At 46.0% G+C, this 17,870-nt stretch overlaps 1 protein-coding gene across 1 annotated transcript in view; it reads left to right on the plus strand.

Moving 5' to 3' along the window:
* The window catches only part of LOC124718973 (unconventional myosin-Ia), a 784,983-nt gene that overhangs the window by 443,259 nt on the left and 323,854 nt on the right, over nt 1-17,870 (plus strand). The window contains 1 exon segment of the mRNA XM_047244645.1: nt 7,299-7,414. Coding sequence (XP_047100601.1) covers nt 7,299-7,414 — 116 coding nt within the window.

Genomic DNA, 17,870 nt, shown 5'->3' on the forward strand with positions numbered 1-17,870 from the left:
TACTTTTACCAAGCAGGTTTCTCCAAACTGTGATATAAATTTTAACAGATTAAAAATTACTTTAGTTATCACAGCGAACCAAGAGTTCTGTACTGACAGCTTACTCTGTAACTGCAATATATGGTATGTTGGCATTTAATACATTCCAAAATTTCCTTTTCTAAACTAAGATGGATCTGTCAGTAACTATATCTCAATTGTTAATTGTATTTTTAACTTTATCTAACAAATCTGAAGATGGGCAGCTAGCCTGAAACCGGTCATTGAAAATAAAAAATAGCGATCAAAGACTGAAATGTCATATTTTTATTTCTTTTCCTATATCTTACCCGTATTTTCCTCAGAATTCCAAACATATTGCACCGTTTTACATTTGCAAATGCTTTTTCCAGGTTGACAAATCCTGTGAAAGTGTCTTGATTTTCCTTCGGTCTTGCTTCCAATTGTCAACCGCAATGTTAGAATTCCCTCTCTGGCGCCTTTACATTTCCTAAACCCAAATGAATATATTAGCGAAACCAAATTTAGTATCAATTATTTATTTCATTTAATTGCAAGGAAACGGACTAATAAAAGTGCGGAGCTATTTTCTGGTGCGCATGAATATTTCCTTGAATTTAGAAATTATGCTGAACTGGTGGGAGACCTGGCGAAGCATCAAATTACGTCATATGCATAATCGTGGTATTATTTCGTTTCTCTTTTAACTGGAATATTTTTAGAATGAGAAATAAATCTCATCTTTGTCAGCATACACTTTCCTGCAATTTAACAAATAAATGACGCCTGGTTTGCATTTTCTATTGAGAGTTGTACAAAATTTATTAGCCACCCCAGTGGCGCAGAGGTCGAAGCGATTGGCTTTTGACTATTCATCCGAGATGAGTCCAGGTTCGAATCTCGGTGAGGCATGGATGTTGTGTTTGTGTAAAGGCACTGGCTCTTTCACTTCCGTGGAGTCCGTGGTCCTAAATTAAGGACGGGCGACTACTCCTCGGCCATTGAGTTCCTGAATGTGGTCATTAAACCCCTAACTAAAAAAACATTTATTAAGTTCATTTTTTCATTAAATTGTTTCTTTCAGCGAAGTTACTGGACTTGCAATGTTCCTTCTTCTGTACAGTAAAATTTTGTTTCAAAATGGCTCTGCCGGCCGGAGTGGCCGAGCGGTTCTAAGCGCTACAGTTTGGAACCGCGCGACCGCTACGGCCGCAGTTTCGAATAGGTGTGTGTGATGTCCTTAGGTTAGTTAGGTTTAAGTAGTTCTAAGTTGTAGGGGACTGATAACCTTAGATGTTAAGTCCCATAGTGCTTAGAGTCATTTTCAAAAATCAAATGGCTCTGAGCACTATGGGACTTAACATCTAAGGTCATCAGTCCCCTAGAACTTAGAACTACTTAAACCTAACTAACCTAAGGACCTCACACACATCCATGCCCGAGGCAGGATTCGAACCTGCGACCGTAGCGGTCGCGTGGTTCCAGACTGAAGCGCCTAGAACCGCTCGGCCACACCGACCGGCAGTAATTTTTTGGCTTAAGATTTTTTTTTTCGTTAGACAGAATCAGAGTGAAAGTCAGTGTTTGAATTTTTCCTCTTTCTCAGTTTTCTCTCCTAATTTGCCCAGTTTTTTCACTGTTCGATTTGAAATTAATTTTTGCGTTGCCGCTCTTAAAGTTTTTCCGCCCTAGATGGCCGCCTAGAGTTGCCTAATGGTAGAAACAGGCCTGTCGCTGTAATACCCACTAGCTTCCCTCGCCATAAATCTAGGAGTTAAAGAGGTAAGAGCCTTGATAATCGCTGCTTCCTGTAACCATTCACCAGATATTGTACGAACACCCCGGCGTGGTTGTGCCCGCCACACACTGAAGCGAGACTATCACTGAACACCACATGATGCTACCCAATGTCCCAGTTGACTCTTGTTCTACACCAGGGAAGTATACGCTGTCTGCGGTATGGTGGCGTTGGTAAGCGACACTTGGGAACTCAGTTTCTAGCAGTCTGTTCCTGATAGTTAGTGCGGACAGTCTACCTGTAAACTCTGTCCAGAACTCAGCTGTTGCCATCTGCATATTCCTCGGATCAAGACGGATAATTCTAGGATCTGCTCTTGGTATAGTCCTTCTGGAAGGACTCGTGTTTGCTGCACTGATGTCCAGAATCAGTCACATGAAGACCCGTTCTGCATTCACTGGACTATTATCCAGCAGTCTGTCGGTACAATGTTCTCATGTCGCTCTTGCAAATCATTCGACCTTTCTCAGAGTGAGGGTGAAAGATGGTCGTGAGCTGTTTGTATGCACAGTGTGTCCCAGTTCCGTTAGTACTGCTTGTGCGAAATTCGAAACTGCAGTGCTATCTCGTGGCGAGTTGCGGTGTTACGATCCTTGAAGTTTGAAAAACAGCTGTACATGAAGTCAAAGCGCTAGTATTGCTGCAGCAGGCATCCTGACCTCGAACGTAACAGCACGTGTCCAACACGCGTCTGAAAATGGCAGTGGAGCAGTAAAGCAACAACAAGCTTTTTTAGTCCTCTAGCGTTTGTGGCCGAGAATGCGTCGAAATCGACCAGAATACCGAGAGGAAGGTTCCTCCCTGACGACGCGTCATCCCACAATGCGAAGACTGCGCGTGACTACTTGGCCAGCGATTGGATCACAGTCCTACATCACCCGCCGCATTCGCCGGATTTGGCTGCATCCGACTTCTGGTTATTCCCCAAATTGAAGCTGGCAATAAAAGGACACAGCTATGGTGCTATTAAGGACATGTAGCAAAACAAGCTGAGACGCATTCCCATTTTGTTTTGTTATTTGCCTCCTCAAATGACTTTTTTTGCTTTCTTAATTTCACTACTGGCCATTGAAAGTGCTACACCACGAAGATGACGTGCTACAGACGCGAAATTTAACCGACAGGAAGAAAATGCTGTGATATGCAAATGATTAGCTTTCCAGAGCATTCACACAAGGTTGGCGCCGGTGGCGACACCTACAACGTACTGACATGAGGAAAGTTTCTGATTTCTCATACACAAACAGAAGTTGACCGACGTTGCCTGGTGAAACGTTGTTGTGATGGTTGACCGACGTTGCCTGGTGAAACGTTGTTGTGATGCCTCGTGCAAGGAGGAGAAATGGGTACCATCATCACGTTTCCGACTTTGATCAAGGTCGGATTGTAGCCTATCGCGATTGCGGTTTATCGTATCGCGACATTGCTGCTCGCGTTGGTCGAGATCCAATGATTGTAAGCACAATATGGAATCGATGGGTTTAGGAGGGTAATACGGAACGCCGTGCTGGATCCCAGCGCCCTCGTATCACTAACACTCGAGATGACAGGCATCTTATCCGCATAGCTGTAACGGATTGTGCAGCCACGTCTCGATCCCTGCGTCAACAGATTGGGACGTTTGCAAGATAACAACCATCTTCACGAACAGTTCGACGACATTTGCAGCAGCATGGACTATCAGCTAGGAGACCGTGGCTGCGGTTACCCTTCACGCTGCATCACACACAGGATCGCCTGCGATGGTGTACTCAGTGACGAAGCTGGGTGCACGAATGGCAAAACGTCATTTTTTCTGGTGAATCCAGGTTCTGTTTACAGCATCATCAAGTTCCATCCGTGTTTGGCGTCATCGCGTTGAACACACATTGGAAGCGTGTATTCGTCATCGTCATCGCCATACTGGCGTATGACACAGCGTGATGGTATGGGGTGCCATCGGTTACACGTCTCGGTCACCTCTTGTTCGCATTGACGGCACTTTGAACAGTGGACGATACACTTCAGATGTGTTACGACCCGTGGCTCTAGCCTTCATTCGATCCCTGCGAAACCCTATGTTGCAGCAGGATAATGCACTACCGCATGTTGCAGTTCCTGTACAGGCCTTTCTGGATACAGAAAATGTTCGACTGCTGCCCTGGCCAGCACATTCTCCAAATCTCTCACTAATTGAAAACGTCTGGTCAATGGTGGCCGAGCAACTGGCTCATCAAAATACACCAGTCACTACTCTCGATGAACTGTGGTATAGTTTTGAAGCTGCATGGGCAGCTGTACCTGTAAACGCCATCCTATCTCTGTTTGACTCAATGCCCAGGCGTATCAAGGCCGTTATTACGGCCAGAGGTTGTTGTTCTGGGTACTGATTTCTCAGGATCTATGCACCCAAATTGCGTGAAAATGTAATCACATGTCAGTTCTAGTATAATATACCCGTTTATCATCTGCATTTCTTCTTCGTGTAGCAATTTTAATGGCCAGTAGTGTATCATTAGTGTTAGTGAGCATTAGTGCTGTGGCCTTCTCCACCAGACATCACGGCGCCTAGAGTATCGGCTACCAAACTGACAGCCTACAGCTGCGGGTTGCCCGCCTTTGCAGGCACACCGAAGCACTACACAACCGACAGGCAATATTGATGAACGGCCACAGCAACAACCACAACAACAAAGCAAAGACATCAGCGGCTACCATGGGCCGCCACCGGCCCACATAAACATAAGGAAGAGGTCGCTGCAGATCCCGGAACTATTTTGACACGTCAAACCACGTGATGGAAAATTGTTCCGAGTTTCTCATCCGTGTGCGCCATAAAGGCCGGCTCTCGGCCGCACATCGGCAGTTCATCGACCGCCAGCAGACGTGGATAGCTGCCGCTCCGGCAGCCCGGCTCGGATCTTCTCGCTGATCTCTGTATTAGGCTTGGTATTTGTGATGTGTTGGCAGAAGACCCAACACCGTGTTGCCAGAGGACGCCGAAATGCACGCGTTTAAGCTCACGCAGACTGGCGTGAGGTCTGGAACAGGACAATATCTTGAGAACTTAGAAAAACTGATGCATTTGGTGTAATACTTAACTTTAATCCATAATTGGAGAGCATCGCTCTTGATGATACAGAATTTACAATCTCAATATAAACTGGTAATGGCGCCTTGTTAGGTCGTAGCAAATGACGTAGCTGAAGGCTATGCTAACCATCGTCTCGGCAAATGAGAGCGTATTTGTCAGTGAACCCTTCCTAGCAAAGTCGGCTGTACAACTGGGACGAGTGCTAGGACGTCTCACTAGACCTGCCGTGTGGTGGCGCTCGGTCTGCAATCACTGACAGTGGCGACACGTGGGTCCGACGTATACTAATGGACCGCGGCCGATTTAAAGGCTACCACCTAGCAAGTGTGGTGTCTGGCGGTGACACCACATATTGGAGAAGTCTCTGGCGGAGACTAGTAGGAAATTATTTCAGTTGTTTTCTATCTTATTCTTGTATGTAGTTGTGATTCGAAGACGGATCACTGTTTTGTGTTGGTGTTATACTTGGAGAATTTGTTTTGGTTAATTGAACAGTCCAATAAATTGTTTCGGGCTTTGATCGTTAGTTTCTTCTGCTTACGCTGACATATCAATTAGTGTTAGTCAGAGATGTGCTATAAGACAGACCTGCCATTCTGTAATTCCGACTACGCGGCACTTACGTAAAATGTCCGTTGGCGGCGGTAGAATCGTTCTGCAGTCAGCTTTAAATATTCTCAACAGTTTAAAGATAGATTAAGAGCAGTGTTGACAGCAATAAAATGTATATTTGCTATGTTTACCGGTTTCGATCTGCACGTGACCATCTTCAGACTGTCATATACCATGATGGTTGGTGGTGACGATGAACGGATCAGAAACATAGTGCAAAAGTTTAGTTTTTCTGTGTAAAAAAAAAAAAAAAAAAAAAAAAAAAAGCAGCCACACTCCATCCAACGAACGTGAGTACACGAATAGCTAAGCAACAGCTAAAAACACACCAAAATAACTGGTTTCCACAACACTTCCACTAACCAAGTGTATACTGCTCACATACGAATTTCACCTTTGTGTATTTGTTTACTAACAACCGCTCACATGGTTGCAGATGGCATGATGTTCGCTAAGTTAAAAAGGCGACATCAGAAAAAAAGCACAGAAAATATGTCACAAACAGCGCCAATAATAGCTGAAAACATGCTGTAGCATACAATAAATAATGTGGTATGAAAGTATCAATATAAAACTATATTTCAAAAGACGATTTGTAATAATGTTTTACTGTGTCTACACAACCATACCATTTTCTACGAGTTTTAGATTTAAAAAAATAAAATAAAAAAACCACTTATGATGGTGATATTTGGCGCCGAAACTACTTTGCGATAATAAAGAAATAAACAAGTAGACAGGTTCGCAGGAGAGCTTCTGTAAAGTTTGGAAGGTAGGAGACGAGGTACTGGCAGAAGTAAAGCTGTGAGGACCGGGCGTGAGTCGTACTTCGGTAGCTCAGATGGTAGAGCACTTGCCCGCGAAAGGCAAAGGTCCCGAGTTGAGTCTCGGTCGGGCACACAGTTTTAATCTGCCAGGAAGTTTCAAGTAACACGGTGTTTTGCATCAAGGCTGACTCAGTTTCTGACATTAATGAACGGAGCTGGTGCTATGACTCCACGAACGCCAACTGCTCGAAGATAGACACATCGTAACCGAAACCGGAAATCTTTGCAAATATACGTTTTATTGTGGCCAAGGTTGATTTTAATCCATTTTTAAATTATTTTAGCCAGACCGAAGTCTTTTTTTCCGCGAGAAATGTTCTCAACAGTATTCCTCGAAAAGGACGTCTCCTTCCCTCCAGGCATCCTCATTTGAGTTTCCAAAGCATCTCCATAACGTAAGCTTGTTATTGCACAACTTGAGTAAAAGAAGGATGAACTGATGCGACACATCCTACGGCATGAAATAACTGTTAATTTGGTAATGGAGGAAAACGCACGAGTAAAAGTTGTAGGGGAGACCATGGGATGAACACAGTAAGTAGGTTCAAATGGTTGTGCGCGGGATTAGCGGAGCGGTCTCCGGCGCTGCAGTCATGGACTGTGCGGCTGGTCCCGGCGGAGTTTCCAGTCCTCCCTCGGGCACGGGTGTGTGTGTTTGTCCTTCGGATAATTTAGGTTAAGTAGTGTGTAAGCTTAGGGACTGATGACCTTAGCAGCTAAGTCCCATAAGACTTCACACACATTTGACCATTTTTCAAATGGTTGTAGGGTGGAGTAGTTACTGGGAGATGAAAAGGCGTGCACCTGCGTCAGACCAGTCTTCAAACTGAAAACAACAATAACAACATGATTTTATTGAAACAGTACAACAGTTTTGCAGCTGTCACTGAAGGTTTTCGTGATGTATCACTGTACTTTCCGGTCTATGTGTACGCTACAAAATTTGGAAAATCATTTTGTGACCCTGCTCTGTGTGTGTGTCTTGCAGACGTACATCGGTAACGTGCTGGTGTCGGTGAACCCGTACAAGAAGCTGGCGCTCTACTCTCCAGACGTGGCCAGGGCGTACCTCTGCCACGGACCCCACCAGCTGCCGCCGCACGTGTAAGTCTCGCACCCAACTCCTCCACCTAGCTGTTAACATTTCCTCACTGTCACACTGACGCTTGTAGGGAAAGGTCGACTAGCGTCGGACATATACGCTTTCTTTGTTATTTTTATTATGCACTAGCTGTTTCCAGCCACACGTTTCTATGTCTCTATCTGGTCAAATGGAAAAGAAAGAAAAGAGAAAGCGTGCCTTTCCTATATGTACATTGGATAAACGTTCTGATGTCCTTCTCCCTCCTGTCTATATCCATCTCCTCTTCCTTCCCCTCTCTCTCTATCTTCTCCCCCACCTCTCTATCCATATCCTTCTATTTTTCTGTCCACCTTATCCCCTCTTTTTCTGTCCTTTCCTCCCTTTTCCCTGACCTTGAGTCTTGTTTATTGTTACTTCAAATTCAGATTCTGTAGCAGTATCTAATCGTAAGCCGATAAGCCTTAAATACAACATTCCTGTGTGCTAACAATATTTGCCTATCATAGAGGGTGTTTCAGAAGTGGTGGTCAATATTGAGGGATATGACTGGAATTATCATTCGAAACAAAAAAGGCAAGCAAACATGTGCTGTAAAACGCATACCTTAAGAGCGGTGAAACAAATCTCGTCACTGCAAGCTCTTTGCTTTCTACGTTTTTGGGCAGCGGTAGTATGGACCAAAACAAGAAAAAAAAATGTACTCTAAAATGCTTACCTTAAAAGTTACGAGTACTTGTTCATTAGAAGAGTCGTGTTTCCACGGAATGAAAATGAACAAGTGCCCATAGCTCTTAAGGTATGTATTTTAGAGCACAAGTTTACTGGACTTTTTTTCTTTTTTTGTTCCATACTACCACTTCCCAAAATATGGAAAGAAAAGAGCTTGCAGTAGAAGTGATTTGTGTCACAGTATCGAAGATCAAGAATTGCGCATAGCTCTTAAGGTATGCGTTTTACAGCTCATCTTTACTTGACTTTTTTTTGTTTCAAATGATCATTCCTGCCATATCCCAGAATATTGATTAACAGGGCACTGTGCTGGGCTGCGTTTGCATGGAATGGAAGATGGAGCTGTTATGGATGAAATTGAGCCTTATCACCGGGCACAATTGTTCGTGATTGGTTTGAAAAACATTCTAGACAATTCGAGCGAATGATTTGGTCACGCAGATCGCCCGACTTGGGACATAATCGAGCGGTCATTTCGTCTGCAAAATCCTGCACTGGCAACTCTTTCGCAATTCTGGTCTGCTATACAGGTAGAGTTTCTCGCTTCCCGCGCACGGGGTCCCAGGTTCGATTCCCGGCGGGGTCAGGGATTTTCCCTGCTTCGAGATGACTGGGTGTTGTTGTGTCGTCTTCATCATCATCATCATCATCATCATCATCATTCATCCCCATTACGGTCGGAGGAAGGCAACGGCAAACCACCTCCGCTAGGACCTTGCCTAATACGGCGGTGCGGGTCTCCCGCATCGTCCCCTACGCTCCTCGGAGTATGGAACCTCATTGTCATCACACTGGTAGAGTGGCTCAGTGTTTCGGCTGGGGACTTGAACGACTTGTGGAGTCAATGCTACGTCGAGTTGCTGCACTACACTAGGCAAAACGAGATCCCCCACTACAGGGTGGTCCATTGATAGTGACCGGTCAAAATATCTCACAAAATAAGCGTCAAACGAAAAAACTACAAAGAACGAAACTCGTCTAGCTTGAAGGGAGAAACCAGATGGCGCTATGATTGACTCGCTATATGGCGCTGCCATAGGTCAAATGGATATCAACTGCATTTTTTAAAAATACGATCCCCCATTTTTTATTATATGTTAGTATAGTACATAAATAAATATGAATGTTTCAGTTGGACCACTTTTTTCGCATTGTGATAGATGGCACTGTAATACTCGCAAACGTATGTGATATCACGTAAAATTGCGCCAGTGCGGACGGTATTTGCTTCGTGGTACATTACCCGTGTTAAAATGGACCGTTTACCAATTGCGGAAAAGGTCGATATCGTGTTGGTGTATGGCTATTGTGATCAAAATGCCCAACGGGCGTGTGCTATGTATGCTGTTCGGTATCCTGGACGACATCACCCAACTCTCCGGACCGTTCGCCAGGTAGTTACGTTATTTAAGGAAACAGGAAACGTTCAGCCACATGTGTGACGTGAACCACGACCTGCAACAAATGATGATGCCCAAGTAGGTGTTTTAGCTGCTGTCGTGGCTAATCCGCACATCATTTGCAGACAAATTGCGCGAGAATCGGGAATCTCAATAACGTCGTTGTTGAGAATGCTACATCAACATCCATTGAACCCGTACCATATTTCTATGCACCAGGGATTCGCAAGGCGACGGCTTTGAACGTCGTGTACAGTTCTGTCACTGGGCACAATAGAAAATACGGGATGATGACAGATTTTTTGCATGCGTTCTGTTTAGCGACGAAGCGTCATTCACCAATAGCGGTAACGAAAATCGGCATAATATGCACTATTGGGCAACGGAAAATCCACGATGGCTGCGACACGTGGAACATCAGCGACCTGGGCGGGTTAATGTATGGTGTGGCATTATGGGAGGATAGATAATTGGCCCCCATTTTATCGATGGCAATCTAAGTGGTGCAATGTGTGCTGATTTCCTACGTAATGTTCTACCGATGTTACTACAAGATGTTTCACTGCATGACAGAATGGCGATGTACTTCAAACATGATGGATGTTCGGCGCATAGCTCGCGTGCGATTGAAGCGGTATTGAATAGCATACTTCATGACAGGTGGATTGGTCGTCGAAGCACCATACCGTGGCCCGCACGTTTACCGGGTCTGACGTCCCCAGATTTGGTATCGTGATCCACCGACAACGCCTGACAACATGCGTCAGTGCATTGTCAATGCATGTGCGAACATTACGGAAGGCGAATTACTCGCTGTTGAGAGGGATGTCGTTACACGTATTGCCAAATGTATTGAGGTTGACGGACATCATTTTGAGCATTTAGTGCATTAATGTGGTATTTACAGGTAATCACGCTGTAACATGCGTTCTCAGAAATGATAAGTTCACAAAGGTACATGTATCACATTGGATCAACCGAAATAAAATGTTCAAACGTATTGTTTTTTCTTTATTGTAATTTTAATCACCTCATACAAGGCGGGCTGTCAGCAGCATATTACGCTGCTCTTCACCCTTGAGTGATACAATAATATGACACATATGTGGCACAGATAATACAATAAAAACGGCGGGCAAAAAATGTAGATACGAAAAACAATAAACATGAAGTCGTTCACGCTGGACGAGAAAAAAACACTAACAGTTGTTGACACGGCGCACATAACACGGATGACTGCGGCGGCACACGTGAACAGTGGTGGCGTGACGGCGAAAGAACACTAAACACAAAACGACGTCACGCACGGGAAACACAAGGAGATGATCTCCGGCGCGCGAATGTTCACTGAGCGTGTACGAGTCCAGGGACCTGCCAAGAGAGGAGGAGGGGGGTGGGGGAGGGAGAGGGAACAGTAGAGATGCCAAGGGCAGGGGAGATAGGGGGAAGGGAGGAGGGGGAGGGGAAGCCCGGTGGAAGAGGGGTGGAGGAAGGGGGGATGGGGGGAAAAGGAGAGAGAAGGGAGGGAGGGGGCCCAAAGGAAGAGACACAGGAAGTGGGAGGGGAGGATCAAAGTTGATAGGAGGGGTAGATGTCAGGGAGGAGGACATCATCAGGGAGGGGGAGCTGGCGGAAGCCACCTTGGGAGAGGCTAAGGAGGGTGGAGAGATGGAGACTGGGTGGGACGTGGGAATACAGGCGCAGCAGTGGGCGGGGGTGGGAGAGGATGGGCGAGACAAGCGGGTGAGGAGGATCGAGTTTACGGGAGGTGTACAGGATCTGTAACCTTTCAAGGAAAAGGAGGAGGTGGGGGAACGGAATGAGATCGTACAGGATCCGCGTGGGGCAGGAGAGACGGATGCGATAGGTGAGGCGGAGAGCATGGCGTTCAAGGATTTGAAGGGATTTATGAAAGGTAGGGGGAGCGGAGATCCAGGCTGGATGGGCGTAACAAAGGATAGGACGGATGAGGGATTTATAGGTGTGGAGGATGGTGCAGGGGTCCAGACCCCACGTACGGCCGGAAAGAAGCTTGAGGAGACAGAGTCGGGAACGTGCCTTGGCTTGGGTTGTCCGGAGATGAGGGGTCCAGGAGAGGCGACGGTCGAGGGTGACGCCAAGGTACTTAAGGGTGGGGGTGTTAAAACGTACCTACGTTCTGTATTTCAATTTAAAAGACCTACCTGTTACCAACTGTTCGTCTAAAATTGTGTGCCATACGTTTGTCACTATTACACCGCCATCTATCACAAAGCGAAAAAAGTGGTCCAACTAAAACTCATATTTCTTTATGTACTACACGAATAAGTAATAAAAAATGGGCGCTCCTATTTTAAAAAAATGCAGTTGATATCCGTTTGACTTATGGCAGCGCCATCTAGCGGGCCAACCATAGCGTCATCTGGTTTCCCCCTTCGAGCTAGACAAGTTTCGTTCTTTGTAGTTTTTTCGTTGGACGCTTATTTCGTGAGATATTTGGCCTGGTCACTGTCTATGTACCACCGTGTATACTAGGAGGTATCCTGTTCAAAAATTTTCAAATGTGTGCGAAATCATATGGGACTTAACTGCTAAGATCATCAGTCCCTAAGCTTACACACTACTTAACCTAAATTATCCAAAGGACAAACACACACACCCATGCCCGAGGGAGGACTCGAACCTCCGCGGGACCAGCCGCACAGTCTATGACCGCAGCGCCCTAGACCGCTCGGCTAATCCCGCGCGGTGGAGGTATCCTGTGTCTTTTTTCATCTCAGTGTAGGAATACACACCGTTGCATCGTGTTGTGGCAGGTGATTAGCACGCACCGCTGGCAGTAACTGGCCACGCTGGAGTGGAGAGCCTGGAACTGCTCCACCCTCCTCCATCTGGCAGGCCCCAGAGTTGGCTGTATAATGCCTCCCCGTCGTCGCCGCCGCCTCCGCGGAACAAAAGGCAGTCAGCCAGCGATGCAGATTCCCGCCTCCCGCCGGCGGATTAATATCGGGACATTGGCGCTCATTTAGCACTGGCGAGATTAAAAACCCGTCCCGCCTGCTGATCGCCAGACAACAGCCGGCGACAAGTGGCGGTCCCCCGCCCACGAACGTGCTAAGCGGCGCGGCGCCGTTCTCAATTCTCTGCAGCAGCCCACGTGTGAAAATGGTGTTCCCGTTAATGGCCCGCATATCTAACGTTTAGATTAGATTAGATTAGTACTTGTTCCATAGATCATGAATACGACACTTCTAATGCTGTGGAACGTGTCAGGTTAATAAAAGGTGTCTATACAAGATATTACATTACACAAAATGTTACATGACACTTAATATTTTTAGTTTTTTTTTGTGGATGTTGGGGAAATTACCCACTTACTACACTACTGGCCATTTAAATTGCTACACCACGAAGATGACGTGCTATAGACGCGACAGGAATAAGATGCTGTGATATGCAAATGATTAGCTTTTCAGAGCATTCACACAAGGTTGGCGCCGGTGGCGACACCTACAACGTGCTGACATGAGGAAAGTATCTAACCGATTTCTCATACACAAACAGCAGTTGACCGGCATTGCCTGGTGAAACGTTGTTGTGATGCCTCGTGTAAGGAGGACAAATGCGCACCATCACGTTTCCGACTTTGATTAAGGTCGGATTGTAGCCTATCGCGATTGCGGTTTATCGTATCGCGACATTGCTGCTCGCGTTGGTCGAGATCCAATGACTGTTAGCAGAATATTGAATCGGTGGGTTCAGGAGGGTAAGACGGAACGCCGTGCTGGATCCCTACGGCCTCGCATCACTAGCAGTCGAGACGAGTTCTTAAGTAATAGAACCCAGTCCGTTGTCCTCGATGGTGAGTGTTCATCGGAGGTGAGGGTATCATCTGGAGTGTCCCAGGGAAGTGTGGTAGGTCCGCTGTTGTTTTCTATCTACATAAATGATCTTTTGGATAGGGTGGATAGCAATGTGCGGCTGTTTGCTGATGATGCTGTGGTGTACGGGAAGGTGTCGTCGTTGAGTGACTGTAGGAGGATACAAGACGACTTGTACAGGATTTGTGATTGGTGTAATGAATGGCAGCTACCTCTAAATGTAGATAAATGCAAATTATTGCAGATGAATACGAAAAAGAATCCTGTAATGTTTGAATACTCCATTAGTAGTGTAGCACTTGACACAGTCACGTCGATTAAATATTTGGGCGTAACACTGCAGAGCGATATGAAGTGGGACAAGCATGTAATGGCAGTTGTGGGGAATGCGGATAGTCGTCTTCGGTTCATTGGTAGGATTTTGGGAAGATGTGGTTTATCTGTCAAGGAGACCGTTTATAAAACACTAATACGACCTATTCTTGAGTACTGCTCGAGCGTTTGGGATCCCTATCAGGTCGCATTGAGGGAGGACATAGAAGCAATTTAGACGCGGGCTGCTAGATTTGTTACTGGTAGGTTTGATCATCACGCGAGTGTTACGGAAATGCTTCAGGAACTCGGGTGGGAGTCTCTGGAGGAAAGGAGGCGTTCTTTTCGTGAATCGCTACTGAGGAAATTTAGAGAACCAGCATTTCAGGCTGACTGCAGTACAATTTTATTGCCGCCAACTTATATTACGCAGAAAGACCACAAAGATAAGAGAGATTAGGGCTCGTACAGAGGCATATAGGCAGTCATTTTTCCCTCGTTCTGTTTGGGAGTGGAACGGGGAGAGAAGATGCTAGTTGTGGTACGAGGTACCCTCCGCCACGCACCGTATGGTGGATTGGGGATTATGTACGTAGATGTAGATGTAGACAGGCATCTTATCCACATGACTGTAACGGATCGTGCACCCACGTCTCGATCCCTGAGTCAACAGATGGGGTGCCATTGGTTACACGTCTCGGTCACCTCTCGTTCGCATTGTCGGCACTTTGAACAGTGGACGTTACATTTCAGCTGTGTTACGACCCGTGGCTCTACCCTTCATTCGATCCCTGCGAAACCCTATATTTCAGTAGGATAATGCACGACCGCATATTGCAGGTCCTGTATGGGCCTTTCTGGATACAAAAAATGTTCGACTGCTGCCCTGGACAGCACATTCTCCAGATCTCTCACCAATTGAAAACTCTAGTCAATGGTGGCCGAGCAACTGGCTCATCACAATGCGCCAGTTGCTACTCTTGATGAATGGTGGTATCGTGTTGAAGCTGCATGGGCAGCTGTACCTGTACACGCCATCCAAGCTATGTTTGACTCAATGCCTAGGCGTATCAAGGCCGTTATTACGGCCAGAGGTGGTTGTTCTCGGTACTGATATCTCCGGATCTATCCACCCAAATTGCGTGAAAATGTAATCACATGTCAGTTGTAGTATAATATATTTGTCCAATGAATACCCGTTTATCATCCAAATTTCTTCTTGGCGTAGCAATATTAATGGCCAGTAGTGCATATATAGCATTTTTCGTTGAAAAACCTTTCTGTAAACCAACTTGACACTTTGTTAAATCTTTTTATTACGAAGGTGTGAAGCTACTCTACGTGCCCTACTAATTGTATCCCCACAGTACACAGTAGCCGAAACTTCTAACACAATAACAGATGGATACACACTAAGTCAAGCCACACACACTACGTGATTCGTTGTTGCAAAAGGATGGAAACACTGGTAGAAGCTGACGTTGGGAGAGATCAGTTTGGACTCCAGAGGAACGTAGGAACACTGGAGACAATACCGACCCTAAGTTTTAACTTATAAGACAGGTTAAGGAAAAGCAAGCCTACATTTATACAAAATGTGTACTTAGAGAAAGATTTTGACAACGTTGACTGGACCACTCTTTCTGATGTTCTGAAGGTAGCAGGGCTAAGATACAGCCAGCGACAGGCTATTTACAACTTGTTTAGAAGCCAGATGGCACTTATAAGAGTCGAGGGATATGAAAGGAAAACAGTGGATGAGAAGGGGCGAGACAGGGTTGTAGCCTATCCCCCATGTAATTCAATCTGTACACTGAGCGAGCAGTAAAGGAAACCAAAGAAAAATTCGGAGTAGGAATTAAAGTTCAGGGAGCAAAAATAGAAACTTTGAGGTTTGCAGATGGCACTGTAACTCTGTCAGATACAGCGAAGGAACTGGAAGAGAGCAGCTAAACGGAATGGACAATGTCTTGAAAGGAGGATATAAGATGAACATCAAGAACATCAAAATAAGGATAATGGAATGTAGTCAATAATGATTCAAATGGCTCTGAGCACTATGGACTTAACATCTGAGGTTATCAGTCCCCTAGACCTTAGAACTACTTAAACCTAACTAACCTAAGGACACCACACACATCCATGCCCGAGGCAGGATTCGAACCTGCGACCGTAGCGGTCGCACGGTTCCAGACTGAAGCGCCTAGAACCTCTCGGATACTCCAGCCGTCGGAATGTAGTCGAATCATATCAGGTGATGCTGACGGAATTCGATGAGGGATACGTTTTACTATTTTGGCAGCGAAATAACTGATGATGGCCAAAGTAGAGAGGATCCGAAATTGTAGATTGGCAAGAAAATCATTTCTGAGGAAGTGAAATTTGTTAACATCGAATATAGATTTATGTGTTAGGAAGTCTTTCTGAAGGTATTTGTCGGAAGCGTTGCCATGTATGGAATTGAAACGTAGATTATAAATAGTTTAAACAACAAGGGAGTAATAGCTTTTTGGATGTGGTGCTACAAATGAATGCTGAAAATTAGATGGACAGATCACGTAAATAATGAGGAGATACTAACTAGAACTGGGGATACATGAAATCTGTGCCACAACTTGATTAGAAGAAGGGATCTTTTGACAGAACACATTCTGAGATATCGAGGGATCATCAGTTTAGTATTGGGGGGCAGTGAGGGGAGGGGGCGCGGTAAAAATCATAGAGGGAGACCAAAAGATGAATACAGTAGGCAGATTCAGAAGGGTGCGGGTTGCAGTAGTTATTCGAAGATGAAGGTCATAGCAACAACAGCACTGTGTGGACAAAAAAAGCGCAACATCCAGAAGACATAGGTCTTCAGGTTTTCCCGACGAGGCGTTGTCATCTGGGAAAATCGGTATTTCTGCCGGTAATTCGCGTCGCACTTCTTCCCTGAACAACCACATGATGAAGACTGCCAGTTACGCAATCGAAATATCGTGCGGATCACCGCCAGAAAACCCGATTTTCCAAGATGACACCCAGAAGATACGTCCAGATGTCAACAAAGCAACAAACACGTACACAGCGTCGGCGAGTGTGTAAATGTTGAGAGTTGCAATTGCCTGTGACTCGTAGGACAGCCACCAGAGTACATTAGTGCTGAAACTTCCTGGCGGATTAAAATTGTGTGCCGGACCGAGACTCGAACTCGGAACCTTTGCCTTTCACGGGCAAGCGCTCTACCAACTGAGCTATCCAAGTACGACTGACGGCCCGTCCTCAAAGCTTTACTTCCGCAAGTACCTCGTCTCCCAAACTTCACAGAAGCTCTCCTGCGAAACTTGCATAACTAGCACTCTTGGAAAAAAGGATATTTCGGAGACATGGCTTTGTCGTGAGTGGTGCTTCGATAGTGTGTGTGTTTGGTTTGGGGTTTTCGGGCGCTAAACAGCGTGGTCATCAGCGCCCAAACGCATAGAAACAGGAAGACATGCGGTGAAGGGACGAAGACGGACAGCGAACAAGGAGAACGGCTAAAAGACACAGACCTGACGTAGTTACAAATCCTCACATACAGAGGCAAAACAAGAGGAGAAGAAACGCACTAAAAAAGGAAAGGAAACGCAAGGAAAAGAGAACAGCAATCGAAGTGAAACAAGTAGGTAATCGTGACTGGCGGACCTCTTACCTAAAGCCTGGGTGAGCCAGTCACCCAGCAGCACATTAAAATCCTCTCCCTAAAATCCGAGGCAACAAATTGGACAGGACACAAAACCGTAAGACCTTAACCACAGACGTTGCGTCGTCTTGCAAAATAGAGGGCAAATCCGGTGGCAAGGAAACCACCGCCCTCTGGTCAGAGAATAAAGGACAGTCAAGTAAAATGTGGCGGACAGTAATCCGGACGCCACAAGCACTGCAGATTGGGGGGTCCTCCCGCCGGAGTAAAGAACCGTGCGTTAAGGGACTGTGCCCGATGCGGAGGCGAGTGAGGAGAACCTCATCCCGCCTGCATGACTGGTAGGACGTACGCCATGGCCGCGTGGTGGCCTTGACCAGACGCAGCTTATTTACACCGACTGCCAGCCACTCCTCTTCCCACTGACGCATAACGCGAAAACGCAAAAGTGAGGTAACAGCATGGAGGGGGACGGCACATTCAACAACGTGAGGGAGGGAACATGCATCTTTGG

Source organism: Schistocerca piceifrons, chromosome 10, assembly GCF_021461385.2.
Source record: "Schistocerca piceifrons isolate TAMUIC-IGC-003096 chromosome 10, iqSchPice1.1, whole genome shotgun sequence".
Taxonomy (NCBI): domain Eukaryota; kingdom Metazoa; phylum Arthropoda; class Insecta; order Orthoptera; family Acrididae; genus Schistocerca; species Schistocerca piceifrons.